We start from the raw sequence: 18,177 nt of genomic DNA, 5'->3' as shown, positions 1-18,177 counted from the left end.
AACGGTCAAATCTGCCCTCCATGTCCTGAAGCCAATCTGTCAGAATTTTATGTGACGTCTCATTTTTTTAATCTAAGGTAGTGTCAGGTGAAGGGATGTGGGTGATGGAAAAGCTTTTTAAAATTAAAAAAAACATGTTCAGGGAGTGGTGACTGCCACTGGTAACAAGAACTATGATCTGGTTGTTTTTGCTAGTTGAATGTTTAATAGTACCTAGTCAGACGTGATGGTGTTATACAAATATGAGGGAGATGAGTTGAGGTTAGTAGTTTGGAAGTTATTAACTCAGAAATACAGTAGCTGTAATCATGGTTTTGTTATCCAAGACAGTGACTGATGCAGTGGCAAAATCTAATGGAAGGATGCAGCTTTTAACAAGTAAAAGGAATTCATAAAAAAAATTGACACCACCACAATACTTGAACTTCAAAATATATGTAGAAGGGAAAAACAGTCTTCATAAAATTAATATATAGCCTGTTGGCTTACAAATTCTATTGGTCAGTGACTCTGTTGAGGGAGAACAGGCTCATTCAGCATGAAAAAGGGGAGTCGAGTTTACAATCACAGCGTCAAGGGCATGAATCCTTAATCTCAATATTGTGCACCATCACAAACAGAATTTCTCAAGGTTAATTAAATTGCAGCTACTCTCACAAAAGGTTTCAAAATGTAACTAAAATAGGCACAAATGGGACTAAATCAAATTATTTTGATTGCATTTCTATAACAGCTATGGCTTGGCAAGTAATATTTCAAACTCTTTTTGACATCATTGCTGCTCTTAGTGTCAGTCTGTACATTTGCTGTTGATCACACTGTTGAGAAAAAGGCACATTTAAAAATTCCAAAGTAAAGACTTGTAAAAGGGTAATTGTTAGTGAAAGGAAATACACACCATAGTGTTACATGCAGCATAAAATAGAAATTTAATTTTAGAAAATGTAATTATATTTTAATGTAGCTGTATGCCTGGGAGAAAAATGGAAGTAATTCTTTGGAAGTTAAATAGAAAGAAAATTGTGAATATAACTCAATGGATCAGAGCACTATTGGTAAACACAATCCTAAGCAATGAATGCTCCACAGGTTGAATGCTCATACAAGTCTCTAGTTAGATCCTTGAATAACTTCTTGGAAGGCTTTGACAGATTCTCAAGTTATGTCATAATGAATAGATGCAGGGATTGTGAAGAGAGAATTATAATTTGAGCTGCACATTTCATGTGAATTGCAGGGGTTCTAAATTGTTCAGAGAAATCAGTGAGGATTCGTCTGTGCATGAAAGGCAAGAGGAGCTCAGTTACTGGAACTATTTTTGGGAATGATTCTTCATCAAGCCAAGATGAAGGGACTAGACCCAAAATGTAGGGTAACGGTGAATTTGAACACCACAGTACTGAGGCGGAGATAAATTAACAAGTGACTCCAAACTCACATTTGAAGAAAATCAGCAGTTTGTGGCAGGCAGCAAATACTGAAGGAGATAACTATGTGTGGGGATTGAGATAAAATTTTAAAAGAATGCATAAAACTTGATTGAGGAGTGATAAACAGAAAGAGGCTAGTGACCAACTCAATTACCGGAAAATCTATCTGGATTGTACCATATTTGAGAGGAGTGTCCTTAAGAAATTCTAATCACTTCCAATCAAATTCAACTGGTAGTAGCTAGGATAAAACTAACAATTCTTCACAATACAAATTGCCAGATGGTGAGTCAGCAGAAATCTGTGCAATTCTTCCACTTCCTAATGCAAGGAATTGACATCTCAATTGTCGCTACTCAGTACCAACTGTTCACCATGTTGTTAATACTTTTGTAAGATTTAGCTGCATTTGTTATTTGAACAAAAAGTTACACATGCTTTGCCTTCTGAAACTAGAAACACGGACACCTTAAGTCTCTAACAAAGCAAGTTTAAAAATATTTTCAGATCACTGCGTGTTATTAAATGAACATCTATACAGCAATTGTCAATTTTAGGTGTACGATTAATTAATACAATCTGAAACAAAAAGAAAAAATGAGTTACTTCAGTAAAATCATACACAAAACTCTGCAAGTAAACCTATTGCGACTACCATTGTTTATTAATATAATCACTAAGGCAACGGAAAATTTCTCTTCAGAAAGCTGAATTACTGTAGGATGCTGCAACATTAAACTGTTGCTATAGAATGGTGTGATACTGTTTCACGTGCAATAGCATAGCCTGATGCTACACAATTGCTACAGGACTATCCAGTGCGATACAACCACCTGACCCATTTGCAAGAGGTATCGTATGGTACGAAACAAGCTGCTCATTGAAGAGAAGGTTTTCCTGTTCAACATTGCAAAGATTAACTCAGTTGGAACTGGTTTGAATATTAACTGATATTCTACTTCTTTTGCTGCAACACAAATGCTGCCTCAAGTCTTTGTAACATTAATTATTTCTGAAAAATGCAAAATAATTAATTTTGCTGAAGTTCTAACTCTTTGTATTGCTCTTACCATGATTTCCATCGCACTCCATCGTGAGGTGCCCCAATACATTGCCATTCCTTGGTTAATTACATGTGTCATTGCTCTCACGGTTTCTGCCGGGAGAGAAGAAGTCATTTATGTATATATTTTTTAAATGGCATATTAGGGCTGCAGCATAATATGCTTGTATATTGCTACTGGTTTCACAACAGGGATCTTTTTGCCGCAAGACATCTTGCAAGCAGTGTACATCCGTCTTGCTACAGTGGAATCATGAGGCATTCTGATTTTTTACTTTCCCTCAGAATTCCTTCATATTGCTGGTCTACTAAAGTAAATAAGGGAGGAGCTTGTATGATAATTATGATACACTTATGAGTAAGTGTGTGAAAAAAGGGAAAGAAAATTAAAAGAAAGAATAAGCCATTTTTCTGTGTTTTCTGCATGCGAAAAAAAGATAATGGAAAATGTGCAAAATAGTGAATAAAAACTGACAAATAATGCCACATCAAGAATTAATAAAACAAAAAATTGTTTGTCTGAGGATCGACTCAAGAGACAACATCCCTTTTTTGAAGGCCTACCTACAATAGATTTCACAATGCAATACCCGGTAAAAACGTTTCAAACGGAAGTCTTTAATCTAATGCAGATTTCAATGACTGAATTCAAACATTCATGACATATAAAGAAAAAAACTCTCCTAAAGTTGGGACTATTGTGGAAAAGACACTTCTTAGTTCCTGGATTCGCATCTATTTCAGTTATTATTGGGTATAGTCCTACAGTACAAAAAGCACAGTAAATTGGTTATCTCAAGGGAGCAATAGTGTGGGAAATGGAAAAGTTCGACACATATCCATGATGAAGGTCTCTTGAGGTTAAGTCTGAGGCAGTTTGCTTGGCTAGAGTATTTTTTAATTCTGCTATAATATACCTCACCTGAAAGTACTTTCTGGATGTGTTGCCTGAAATGGTAATGTTTCATTCCCAGCCCTCGTATTCCTCATTTTAATGAGTAGAATGTGATCTAATCTTTGCCTGAGCAAATGAAAGACATTTTTAAAATTCTGCTTACTGTTGTGCAATTTCTAACTCGAGCTTTGACATCTTCAGAATGTAACCTGTTTTTGAGAAGATTACTCAAGTTTAATTCTTAGACAAGATTCCCACTAAGCTTAGATTTTGTAAAAGAACAAGACAACAAAAAAAAAAGGTGCTCCTCACTGTTTTGCCAATAGAAAGAAAAGCATGGTTGTTGGAGAGTTTTGACTTGCCGAACCTTTGTAAATCATAAAACTTAATTTTGGCCCTCGATATATCATGCACCATAGCAACTTAAAGGTTCTTTGAGAGCACTTCCTTAACTTAGACTTTCACTACCTGGAAGGAGAAGAGTAGCAAACGCATGGAAACACCACCATCTTTAAGTACTCTTCCAAGTCACTGACCACTTTGATTCAGAAATAGATGCGTTCTTTCATTGTCATTAAGTCAATTCCTAGAACTTCCTACTTCACATCATTATGGGAACAACTTCACCACATAGTTCAAGGCAGCAGGTCAACATCACCTTCTCAAGGAAGATTAGGGGGAAACAATAAATGTTGGCTTTGCCAACAATGCCCAAATCTTGTTGTTGAATATAAATAGTTTGCAAGATTTCAGAATAAAATTTAGCCAGTCTTTTCAGCATCAGTGTTTTTTTTGGGTGAGATGTTAATCTGAAGCCTGGACTACCATCTTGAATGAAAACAAAAACTTCCAACAGCATTATTTGTTGAACAGGTGATCTCTCTAACCAACCATCACCACAAACAAAATTGTTCATTTCATTGGTGTCTATGGTACTTTGTACACAAACTGGTAATGCATTTTACTTCTAACAGTACCAATTTAAAAATGATTAATCAGTTCCAGGGCATCCTGATTACAGAAAGATGAAAAAACATATTCAAGTACTTAACTGGATCAAACACAAATGCCATTTTGTAGAAATTTCTCTTTGTGGCATGGTGTGTATGAGATTAATCGTGATGAAAAAGGAAGAAGTTATCTCCTTTGCCAAATATTGGAATACTATGTACACCAAAAATGCCAAATCTTTTCTTCTACCTGGTATATTTTTGGGCTGCAACATTTTCCTTTCATATTTCTCAAATGTCCAGAGCTGCTGCTGTATGTTTTCAGAGGTACCATCTTCAGCCTTGCCTAAATTTGATTCCAAAAGTAAAGTACTATTGAAGACTTGAACTGCATCACATAATTGAATGTCTTCTCAGCTTAAACTGAAGCAGGTTTAATTAAACCTGCATGTGTGTGCAGCATAGAACAACATTGACCCTAACTTAATCTTACCCAGCAGGAATTCATAATGGCGACATATTTAAATGCTAAAGCTACAGTACTTATCAATTACTTGTCTAACATTTTGATCATTCCATACTCAATTTGTTCACTCTCTAGTTTTCCAGTTCTACTGCTTCATTACCATGTTATCTTTCTTCTGCTATTCTGTCAACATTAGAAAAAATGTTAGTAGTGACATTTGAGATCAAAAAGAAGCTGCTTCATTTTGAAGATATGTGATCCAGTAAATTACCACTTTTTAAAACCAGGATGATTGATTTGCACTTCGCAAGTACAGCTAAATCAGTGATGTACATTTTCGAAGGAGTATACATTTTAATTCTCTGATTCTATGATATTGTGGTAATGAAACAATGGCCAGAGAAATATTAAAGTTCTAGTTTGTTCTACAAAAATGATTCATTTTCTCCAATTTTACAGGCCCAAATAAAACAAAAATCCAATGGATGGAAATAGCTTGGAGGCATGCTTTCCCATAGCTATTGTTTTATCAGCCCCAACATGAAAAGACATCTTGTTAGATGGTCTACACTCAGTTTCAGAGCTCTGACGGACTGCTCTATCAACCAGTCAGGGCTAACTAGTCAAAATAAGATCGACTATAAAATTAGTGGAGTCGGACAACTTGTACTGACATCCCAGCATTTTAGGTGCCATCATTTGGATGAACAAATGTACTACTGGTCTGTTCATGTGACAAAAAGATCCCTCTTTAAGAGCTCTTCTGATATCCAAATCAACCTTCAGCCCACATGACCAGAAGAGGCTGACATTGAATTTCTGTTCTTGGATAACTGCATTTCAAAAATGGGCTGTTACATTCTTTGGACACACTGAAGAACTCCGTGGGTGAATTCAAGCTGCAGGTAAATACAATTTTTGAATTTTACTGAATCAGCATGTGTAAAAATGAATATTTTGACTTGACAGCTGGCTAACAGTGACACATTTGTCATGTAGTAGTAAAAGGTTATGCTGTAAATCAAGTTCAGTTTGAGAATTGACAAATATTCCAAATTAATTTAAACTCTCTCCTTTCTACTGACAGACTAGCCATGTATTTTTAAAATTTTCAGTGTATCATGTAGTCTTTCTAAAAAAAAGACTACACAAAGTACAGTGCTACTGAGGAGCAAGGTCACAAGTACAGTCACAAGCGCTGTGCTCCAGGCAACTGCACCCCTTGTTAGCATGTTATTGAGCCCCACTGAGAATGGTGATTGCATGAAAAGCCAAGTTTTCCAAAATTTTAGCTGGCTAAAGCCACCGTGGAGAAGAAAATGTCTATCATACCCCTTTGCAGGCAAAAGAAAGCCATCCAGTGAATAGCTAAACATAAACACATGACAATATCCAACTGTAAATATGAAAGGATGTCTCCCAAAGAAGGCTATGCGAGGTGAAAAGTATCCAGTGTGAAATCAATGGGAAAATGAGGGCATGAAGCAAGCTACACACAAACAAGTATTAGCAAATGATTTGATAATATATGCAACACTAAAAAGGACACAAGTATGACTGAAGAAAATCTAAATTTCAGATATTCCAATACCTATAACCATGTGTATATTTTCAAAAGTAGACTTTCCAATTTGCACTGTTGAACTTAAATTCCAGTATGTACAATTTAAATATGTTAAGATTTGGCTGAAACATCACAGACAAGAATTGGTCCAAGTGTGCTAAACACGCATATCAAAATTGCACTGATTGGAAAACACCCTAAAATCTTCACTGCAGAAACAAAATACTGCAGGTGCTAGAAATCTAAAATAAAAACAGAAATCTCTGTAAATTCTCAGCTGGTCTTGCACCATCTTTAGAGAGAAACACAGTTGGCCTTTCACAGAACCTTTATGAATGTGACCCTGATAAAAGGTCACAGACTTTTGCTCCAAAGATGCAACCTGTCCTGCAAAGCTTTTCTGGCATTCTCTGTTTTTATTATGCTCTGCATCATCATTTCCCTTAATAACTTCTTACTTTTTTCTTGAAGGTATCAACTTCTTGCTACACAGTACAACTTATAATATAACAGGTGTGCTCCTTCAAACATATTTTCTTCTGAGCAACTACTCTTCATGTGTCAGCCTTGGCAGTGAGCATGACCAGCTATTGAACTGCATGGTCTGATCCTACTTGTCATGGACTGCAATAGAGATCATTTTTGAATAGGAGTAAAACACCTAACTGACGAATCTTCATTCTTGTTGCCAATGGGGTACTACAGCTATTTACTAAACACCTGAAACAATATTATGTGTAGATCTATAAATTTGTTTAATATGTCTTTTTTTGTTTTAAAAGACAGATGTGCCTTATAATAGAGACATAATCAAACAAGTTTTTATCTGACTGCATTGCTTACACTACAGTAACTCATTTTTGACTTGGTTTAATAAACAACTGATATCAAAGTGAACATCTAAAATTCACTTTCCTTTGCGGAGACGGAAATGACTTGGTATGAATTGACTACATTCCATTCTAGATAAAATTTAAAATTCATTTGAATATAAAAAAGAAAATATTTTTCCAACTTCCAAAATAATTTTTGCCACCAATGGTAACATCAGAAAAAAAAGACTTATTATCCATTTTATGTTGATTAGATATATAAAGCACTTTATGCTCTATAACAGACAGACAAACATGGGCAGATATTTTCTCCAGAACTCTCCCTTATTCTTGGAACATTATGGCATCATGTAAGAGCAGAGGAACGAGTTCCCTATTTACATCAGGGAGACGGGGGGAGATTCACAACGCAATCATTAGAAACAGGGAGTAATAAATACACTAACACAGAAAATATCCTTTCAACACTATTTCCTTGACAGTGCATTTTGTGAAATAAATTTATCCTTATTTAATATTTTTGTGCAAAGAAAATGCTACTATTGTCCTCAAAAGAAAGGTCTATTGTCTCATGTAGGCCAACAATAAGGGACAAACAGCTCTCACATAGAGTAGAACCTACAGAATTTTGTCAATTGGATAGAGAGAGATGGTATAAAAACAGCAATCAGTAAAATGGCACAAAACTGAATGCTTAGCCAAGGGTTGAAAGTAGTTTGCAGAATTAAGCATTGACATTTTAAAATAAAACATTTTCTGAATGAATTCAAAATGTAAGTTGGCCAATTTTTTCCTCCCTTTCCTTTTCCTCCAACCTGTCTGGCCCTATTACATGAATACATTGCTTGCAAGGCATATCTTATTTTTTATTGCCAGACTTGTGGAATAAAAGATCGTCTTTTAAAATAAACCTCCCCCCAAAAAATCTATAAACCCAACAATTCTCAGCCCAAATTATTATAATGCAGCTTTTCCATAGAAGTATGCACAGACACATATAGGCCAAGGATGAAAAGAGAAAAAGACAAAGGTTGAAAATGCTAAACATGCACCATAAACAAAAGCACAAAGAATTCAGCAGTAATTCTGTTAGGGCTGCCACTTGTGATGCATTAAGTGGTTTAGCAGGCATTCATTATAACTGAATGAAAAGGGAAATCAACGCTTTAGCACAAAGGCTAGGGCCAAAACAGTTAGTGATTGACTGGTACAAATGTTGTTGTTAGTATATTTTGTGTGAGTATAGGGGTGCAGTTACCAAAGCTCTCATCTGGTCACAGTGTTGCATCCTCACTGTTCAAGATTAAATAGAACCATATGGGTTTTCACTTCATGAAAGTGAACTGGATAAATATTTGAAAGGAAAATACTTGGAGGGTTATGGTGAAAAAGCAGGACAGTGTGCTTAAACTGATAGTTGTATCAAAGAGCTAGCGCAGATACAATAGGCAGAATGCTCGATTCCCCCCACCCTGACAAAATAGTCTCTCTATTCCCATAACATATTTCAAAATCTCAAAAATTTGAACTTAATCTCCATTTTGCTTTTTTCTGCTCCAATGAAAATGGTCGGATAACCTCAAACCATCACATTTGATCTGTGCTCTCCACTGCTTTAAAGAAAAGCCCATTATAGAGTATCCAAAATCTAACTCTATGGCTGCAGTTCCCACATTATAACAAAGACTACAAATTTAAAAAGTTTTTCACTGACTGAACCTTTAAGATTTCCTATGGTTATAATGAGTACCACATAAACTCAATTATATGTCCCTAACTACAGTATTCTCAGTTATTTTACTCTTGTATACTATTGATACAAACATAAAGTCAACATATTCCTATTATTCATTCTTCTTCCAAAGTGTATTATTTCTCTCACATTCTTGTCTATCAATAATGTTCCCATTGTGGTGTGTCTATTCCTTTCTGAACTCTCTCTTACTGACTTCACTGATTGCTGATGCATCAATGTAGGAAGATTGGTAAATTTTGAGTTTTATATCTATATGTCAGTATGCACTAACCCCTGGAGGGATAATATTTCTTCAATCTGAACAACACCCATTTAAATGAACAACCATTTATAATACATTTTTTCCAGTGTGAACCAATTTGCTGTCCATACTGCTACATTCTTTTCCCCACATTTTTACAACAAATTTCCTCTGCGACTCTCAGATCACTTCTAGAAATCCATATGCAGCATATCTACAATACACCCTTTACAAATCTGTCAGTTATCTTCAATTACCTGCCTATTCTACAATCTCACCTCCTAAACTTACAATACTCTTTAGTTATCTTCAACAGCATTAGGCCCAACTTTACCACATGCCTCCATTTTAAATCTCAGTTTATTTTAATATGGCTCATGTCGGAGCCTAATTCTTTGCTCATTATGCTTCGTAGGCATATAGTTATTTTTCACTTGATCAATTTGATACTTGAAAATTTCCTATTGCTGACCTCACCTTTTGCTGTCATTGTTGTCAATTATTTTGGACCAGATAGTTACCTTGCTGAACTTGAACCTTTTCAATTTCAACATCTTTAATGACTGCTACTCTGTTCTTACACTAAATCTTGCACTGCTTTAATGACTATTACTCAACTTTGATCACACAGTCTTTATTACAGCCATTACTGTAATAATTAAAATCATGCAACATTTTTGCCTTGCTGTTATAACACATCTTTCTGTATTGGCTGCTGGTCTTCTATATCTCATCTCATATTGGTGATGTGTAACATAGTAAGGAAACTTCACCTATGTGCTTACAGAAAAGACAACGCATTTCACAATGCGATCTCCACAAGACTTGTGTTAGTTTTCCACTTTGATTTCAATGCTTTGAAGCAGCAAGTGCTTCAAATGTACAAATGTGAATTAATGTGATGTCTTACAGTCGTCCATTGGTACTCAACCCTTCAGCACTGTGAACAGAATCAAGCTGTTGCAAGGTAGCGACATTGTCAATATGGATTTGCTCCATGACTAGTATAAATGAGGAGTGATAGATGTCAAATGGTTCAGCAAAGGTGACTGCAAAACCTAAGATTTTATGTCAGGACCAGCTTAGATAAAAGCAGTACCAGTCTATCACTAAAATTAATTTATGATAGTGGATGCAGAAATCAATTATTAATGCACAGTGAAACCTGCACTAAATGGTCACTTGCAGCAATGCAACTAACTGTATCACATCCATAAATGACAGTAATATGTCATAACATGAATTAAGTTCTAATGGTAAAGTTGGGCTATGATTACAACATTTCATTTAACACATCTTAAATTTGCCACAATTCTATTTAGTTAGCATCAACATATAGGTATGGAAATAAAAGTATATTTCAAATCTATTTGACACAGCTTTTAAAAAAAAATTCCTTGCACTTTTCTCTGGCAAGTACCAATTCTTTGGTTGAGTATTTTCGTTAGCACTGTCTCCAGTATCTCACCCATGTTGCCGCCCTTCATGTGTGACTAATGAGAAAGAATATTCAATTGTGGTAAGAATATCACAGTTGAGCCAGACACTATTCTGTTTATAGAGTCATAGTGTCATACAGCATGGAAACAACTCTTCATGCCAACCAGGTATTCTAAACTGAACTAGCCCCATTTGCCTGAGTTTGACCCATAATCCCTCTAAAATCTTTTCAATTCATTTACCTGTCCAAATGCCTTTAAAATGTTCTAACTTGAACCCATCGCTAACAACTTCCTCTGGCAGCCCATTCCATGCACACACCACCCTCAGAGAAAAAGTTGCCCCTCAGGTCCATTTTAAATCTTTCCCCTCTCATCTTAAACCTATACCCTCTAGTTTTGGATTTCCCTCCCTTTGCCTATTCATTTTATCTATACCCCTCATAATTTAATAAACCTCCATAAGGTCATCCCTCAGCCTTCGATGCTTCAGGCAAAAATTCCCCAGCATATCTAGCCTCTCCTTATGACTCAAGCACTCCAGTTCTAGCAACATTCTTGTAAATTTTTTCTGTACCCTTTCTTGTTTATCGATAACCTTCCTTTGGAAAGGAAAACAAGAATTGTATGTAATATTCTAAAAGTGGCTTCACCAATGTCTTGTACAGCCACAGCATGATATCCTACCTACAGTACCCACCAGTGCCCTGGACGAGAAGTTATTTTCAAGAAGGAATAACTCCCAAATAAAAGTTTTTACACCATGTTTTCGAATGGGTTATTAAATAACAATCAGCAACGGAATTCCACCTGGTTTCTTGCTCCCTAATTGATATCAAGTATTAGACCCTAGCCAAGGTTTGCTGACCCAACCAAACCTGGGATTGTGCCCGCTATCTTCATGGCCCAAAATACTCAACTGCTCATCAGAAAATCGTACTGAGTCAACATCACCTTCCTAAATAAATATGGCCCAGTGCTCCCAGGTAAAATGATGTGCCTTTAACAACTGCTTAACCTCATCATCACCACAAATCTATTTATTGGCTTGAACATTTATTTAGGGCAATGCTAAATTCTAACCTAAATCTAGATTGGAATGGCATTCACATACCATTACAAATCATAACACAACTCACAAAAGATCAACATAATTTCTATCAAATTCTTGTACGATAAACTTTTTTTCCTCTTCCAGGGCATGGGACTATTTTTACTTACTGAACTGTAATCTGGAACTCCCAAATTGCAAGCTTATGTTTACATTTTATTTTATTCAACTTTAAATTCTGCACAGATTTGCTTAAGGTTTCAAGCTTCATGGTTCACACTAGTGAATCGAGGATAAGTTTGATTACCAACACTTATCTCAAGGGCATATGGTTCACACTTCAATTAGTAGTAAATCTCCATTAGTCAGATCAAGAAACAGTTGCTGCAGAAAACATGATTACTTTTCTAATAAATAGTAAAGTCATTCTTAACTTCTGGCTCCACTTCAGGTAACTTAATTTATAATTGCTCTTATTAATGCCACTGCATCTATCACAATGATCACACCAACAGATAATTGCTAGATAAGTAAAGGGGTTAATAAGGTTGTAGGTTTCATATTCGCCAGTTGCTCTTGTCTTGCTAAGACTCTATTTTATGATTTTTTTTTACAAAGATGGGCTTTGTTTGATTTAAATCAGTTGTAAAACACAGAAATTAATGTCAGATTACCTCAAGATATAAACCATGGGAAAGTAGGAAGATGGACCAAGAAACAAATTTCTAATCCATTTTTGTGATGCAGTGAGCCAGTGATATCTAACAGTTTTATACCAGTAATGCTGGGTTCTGGCGAGGAATGGGGTGCATGAGAAGGGGGAAACAGGTAATGTGCTTGGAAACTGTAAGGTTTTAAATGAAACGGAACAATTAAATTCTTTGCTGCTTAATCAGTGACCAGAAGAACAGGTTTCAGTTCAGTAATTTCATACTTACCCAAGTTTAGGTATAACTGCAGCAACCTCCTCTATCCCCATCCTACTTCTGCTGATGCACCATTCAGAATGGGAAATGGGAAGGTTGTCTGCTACCCTTCATGATATTCATTTTGGGAATATATTGATTTATATTTATTATGATTAAAATTTATAACAGCCTATTTATTACACATTGCTCAAAAGTATCAAAATGACCAGCAAGAAGGAAATGAAGAGGATAAAGCTCACAATGGCAAGAGAAAATCAAATGAATTAGCACCACCTTACAAACATTTATTTTGAAGCACAGCCACAGCAAACACACTAGTAGGATGAGATAGAAAATTTAACTTCAAACAAAATTAGGTACAAGACTTGTGAAAACAAGCAGTTAACTTTCTAAGCAAAAGTTCATTCTATGCAACATTATTGTACACAGCCCTACCATTCACAGAATGACAGGAATTCAAAATGAAACACTGACAAACCTAAGAGCATGTCGTAAAAGTAAACTCAATTAAAGAGCTGAGACCTAATGGACTAGCAATTGGACAACATGCATGTTTTAAGAATGAGGAATAGCCACTCAAGAATGAAGTAACATTAAAAAAATAAGCAAAAGGGTAGGACAGAATCAGTTTTATTTACTTGCAAGATGTTTTTTTTAAATAAGTCGGGTAACTTGCATTTTATGGGGAAGTTACTTCTGTGGGTGATAGGACAGGAAGTAGGAGCAGAGTGAACGAACAATCTGTCCCATAAAATGCCTCAGAAACAGCTATGTATTAATACTCATTCTTGGGTACTGTGTACCTTCAATGATGAATGTTCTTGATTTTGAAGAACTAAATGGATCCCCTGGTAATAAAAGAAGATTTAAGAAAACCAGAGTTTACAGCTGAAGGTACATTACATTGCAGAATTTAGGGCATGGGAGAATTAAGAGTAATATATATATATATATATACACACACACATACGTACGACTTCCCAGTTCAGAAAACAGTAGCCAAGTGAAATGTCTTAATATAAACATATATTCATTACAAAATATATACAAGTTGTAAAGGCTCAAATGCATTATGAGCAAAACAAAAATAATTTATTCTCTCAGTGGAGATAGTAAGATGTTCAGTTTAAAAAGACAGTATCCCTTTTGTTTACCTACGTTGAGTACATTTTAAGTGCAGTACCAATCAAACCTACTTGGTAATACGAACCAGAGGGGTGAAATGTAGCATGAACTGGCTTCAATGGATGAGTTTATGGTAGGAGTGGCAGTGGTAAAAAATATCAGCCACAGTCAAATTTGGATTCAAATGATGCATACAATAAGCTTGAGGAAGACTGCCAAATGGTTCCAAAAATAACACAGTATGATGAAAATAACCAAACATCCTAGCCTGCACTCCAAGCACTTCCAGTTCTAGTCTGAGAGCCTGTCACTCTACTACTGTTTCAGTCAGACACCTGCAACATTGATTTCTTTGCCCAAGACACTCAACCTCTCCAAGAAAATTGAAAGGTCACATGTACTGAAAGAAATTGCCTAGGCATATGAAAATAAATCAGAGACTACATTGTGCCTCCATGTCTTGCACTTTCAAAAGCTTCCTCAAATCCACATATTCCATTCCCTTTCAGAATCCTTGTTTGAGTATTAATTCTCCTATTGTCCCGAAAACACTTTAAAATATTTAAAAGTGCCTATAGATTTTTATTTTAAATCAAACTGTTCAGAAAACCTATTATACACAGCTGGAGCAAGTGTCTTATGACAATTTCCTAAACAAATTAGTGCAGGAATGTTTTAGTGCAAAAGCTGCACACTTTGGATGAAGTAGCAATCAAGTCAATGATGTTCATAGTTCTAATCAGTGGGGAGCAAGGGAACAAAAATCTTTAAAGTATTCTAATTGATTTTCCAATGGAATAATTTTATCTGGGTTAAACTGCCAAGGTGGTCCCAGATTTCATCAATGTTGCCTTTGGGTTGGGGGGAGAAGAAAGTCATCCAGAGTGTCAGCTCCTGGTTACAATCAACTCCAAAAGTTCAATAGTCCAGTGACAACTGCTGCAAAAAACTTTTGATGCTAGATTTGACATCGGCTGTCTCAGCTTGGATTTGAGATCAAGTCTCTATAACGCAATGCTTTTTCCATTGAGGGGGCGTTATGTTAGAAAGGTGTAATCTGGACAGTTGAATAAACTTGTCCTAGCACAAATTACAAAATAAACACTCAACTGGAATTACTTAGAAATAGCAAAATTTAAACTGTAAATTATTAAAAACTGCTTGCAATGATTAGTATTGTTACCTTTGATTTCAGTACAGGACACTTTTACATTTGAAAACATTTACACTCAGTAGCTGGAACTGTGAAAGATTTCCAGTACTACAAGTGTAGGTTTTGTCTTTCTATTCTTGGACTGTCTGGTGACATGAACTTTGAGCTTGGATACCACACTGCTGTCAGTTTGTATTTAATACAGTTTGTATTAAATAAAACGTTTTATTAATAGCTGGTTTTAGGACAGTAAGTTAACCCAAGTGAAACAATGGTGTTAGCATTTCTGTTGAAGTCAGAAGTTTCAGGATTCAAATTCCCTTCCCAATGCATCTCAAAGTTTGAAATGAAACAAATCATCCATAGAAAGAATATTTCCTTTTGTAGTGGAGTCTGAACTGGGGGACACTTCAAAATTTAGGGTTTTCCCTTTTAACACAACAATGAGAATTTTTTTCTTTCATTGACTTAGAAATTTGCATAGCCCTGTTTCAAAAGGCAATGGGGACGTGGTTACTGATATCTTTAAGGAGGTGGCAAATAGATTCTTGTTAGGTAAGTCAATCAAATGTTATTGGGGTAGATAGGAATGTAGAATTTGAAACGCAAATCAACCAAAATCTTATTAGTGGCACAGCAGGATCAAGGGGCCAAATGGCTCCAGGTTTGTATGGCTGAAATGACTTTGGTTCCCCAACTTCTGATCCTACCACATGCAGTACTAGGGAAACTACAAAGCCTCCCATTAGCATTTTCCAGTCGCTAACAAAGATGGTTACAGCCATGAGAGGAGCACTCATGTTAGACTGTTAATTAGCTGGCAAATCCTTCCATTACTTCAGACAATTCCCCAAGGGAAACATGTGAACATCCAAAGCAAGAAATCAAAATGAACATCTAAGACAAAGTCAGCCAATTAACATATTTGTAAAATATTCGAGACAAATCTGCAAAAACATCAGAATCATATGAACTAGCACTATGCAACTAAACTAGATTTTCACACCCTAAATGTTATTGTCTATTATCATCTAAATCGTATATGTGTAATTTTACTTTCAAATTGTATTTACAATATCAATATGGGATTGCAGGGTTAAAGTTTGAATCCTTGATAGGCATCCGCTGAAAATTAGCTTGGAGCATCCACCCAGCCAGACACATATGTAGTTTATGTAGGACTACAAAAGGGACATTCTTTTATAAACCATTTAATGTATCTTACATCATATGGATTAAATGGTGATGCTCAACAGCACTCTCTTTTGTCACTTTTACCCATTACTAGGTTGATTGTAACAGAATATTTCAGTAATAAATTGCAAAAACTTTCACTACAATAATCCTTCAGTCAAACCTGACAATTTAAAATAGTCTTGGTATTTTGCTGACACGTTGAATGATATATTTAATATATAGAATTACAAAAACCAATACAGCTTTATTCTATTTAAGAGAATAAAACAAAGAAAGCAATAACCTGCAAAAAATCGACAAGTAATGCCTCTGCAGAAGAAATTGTGTTGATGTCATTAAAACTAAGCACCTCGATCAATGATAAGCATCAATGATCACCCAAAGTGGATGCGGTGCTATAATGAGGTGAATGATAGCTGGATATGCAACTATGCGTGGTATTCCAATCAACCTTGATTATTTTTTAATCTATATCCAGAAACATTTCCTTTTGGCCGACATCATGATGAATGATGAGTGGGAATGCTGACATTTTCCCCGCCCAATCCAGAAATATGCTGACTAGTTTTAGTGCAGCAAATAATGCCCCAGCTGAGATCAGCTAAGCTTTCCTTCTTCACTAAAAATGACAGTATAAGGACAGGGGTGCAAGATCTGTTTCCAAATACTTTTGTAAAATAATTTCAACAGAACTTGATGTACTGAGATTTTTATGTGGCTTAATGTCGCAATTGTCCCATTGCTTTCAACATGAACTGCTTCTAAAGAGTAGGAGATGTCAGTTGAAAGAGAAAAACAGACCTGCTATTTTTGTGAAAATTGCGCAATATCGCACTACAAAAGAAAATAAATGTGCATTACGTATCAAGGTGACCCTTAAAGAATATTGCTGGCCTAAATAATGTGTTAAATAATTCACTGTTATTTTTGTAAATCCATAATGGACTTCTGATGTACAAGCTTATTAATGTTTACCAACTTGTTTGCAATAATTCTGCTTATCAAAATAAGGAACATTGCTTCTGGCAAACAGTATTTTCTACTTCAGTTCCAACATTAATCACTTGCAGGGAATGGTCAAGACAGGTTAATGTACAGCAAAATACTGCGATTTGATCTGACACTTTATCTCCACCTCATCCTCAGGGGAATACTTCTTATTGAACAGTACAACAATCTTCCATTTCCTATACCAGTTATCCAGGAGCTTTACAAATGGAATTGGTCGTTGCAAGCCATTTACTGACGAATGATTGTAAACTTAGTGCAGTACACCTTGCCCAGTAAATTGACAAAGTCCATTTTACATGGTACTCTCATAGCCAATACATGATGGAGATAATCATCTCATAGTCCAGTCTGCAATGCCCTAGTGTGCTACCTAGCATTGTGTGCCTGCTCACCATAAGCTCTTCCCGATGTTGTTGAGTTCCTCTTGAAACAAATAATATAATCTAAACTTCCCACAATATTCTTGGTCAATTGCATGAATTGGAGTATCATGACTCAGCTCATTATCTGTCTGTGGACATGTGCTTTGTGAATTGAATGATGTTAACAAAATACTTCACTATAACCCTTGACTAAGGCATCCCTGTTCCAGCCAAATCCAGACAACAGATGTGAAAGTACTAGACTGGAGCACACAGTGACACCCAACTTTAAAGTTTCTGCATTAAAATTAAATATAACAGGTCAAAAATGGTCCTGTACTTTTAACTTTAACAAATGAGCATCAGCAAAAACTATAAATAAATAGCATATTATGTAGTATTCCCAACTTTTACTTGGTAGGAAAGCTCTTTTTGAAACTAACAAATCCCAGACCACTCAAGCAGTCAACAGTCTAGGTGGGCAATTTCTCTCAAGTCCTTGTTAGGAAACACGTGACAATAGGCCAGAAACATTTCTCTCTTGCACCCCACACATTTACATGGGAGTGTGTGGACATGCTCCCAGAATGAAATCAATAATATGTTAATAACATCATAGTATAGAATAAAATCTACATATTCCACCCCATGCCATCATTTCCACATGCTCAGTTCAAAACAGTGTGAAATTTTAACCAATGTTTATTAGTCA

At 35.7% G+C, this 18,177-nt stretch overlaps 1 protein-coding gene across 11 annotated transcripts in view; it reads right to left on the bottom strand.

Annotated features, from left to right (window-relative positions):
• Positions 1 to 18,177, bottom strand: part of kcnab2a (potassium voltage-gated channel subfamily A regulatory beta subunit 2a) — a 265,891-nt gene that overhangs the window by 16,533 nt on the left and 231,181 nt on the right. For 8 of the 11 annotated variants that reach the window (XM_043675966.1, XM_043675967.1, XM_043675969.1 and 5 more), the window contains 2 exons: positions 13,421 to 13,465; positions 2,501 to 2,586 (listed from right to left, as the gene is read on the bottom strand). In XM_043675966.1, coding sequence (XP_043531901.1) covers positions 2,501 to 2,586; positions 13,421 to 13,465 — 131 coding nt within the window. The remainder of the gene's footprint in view (positions 1 to 2,500; positions 2,587 to 13,420; positions 13,466 to 18,177) is intronic. The other 3 variants (XM_043675971.1, XM_043675972.1, XM_043675964.1) reach the window with 1 other exon arrangement.

This window comes from Chiloscyllium plagiosum, chromosome 34 (assembly GCF_004010195.1).
Source record: "Chiloscyllium plagiosum isolate BGI_BamShark_2017 chromosome 34, ASM401019v2, whole genome shotgun sequence".
NCBI classification, from domain to species: domain Eukaryota; kingdom Metazoa; phylum Chordata; class Chondrichthyes; order Orectolobiformes; family Hemiscylliidae; genus Chiloscyllium; species Chiloscyllium plagiosum.
Note: the sequence above shows the minus strand (reverse complement) of the source record. Positions and strands in the feature narration are given on the sequence as shown.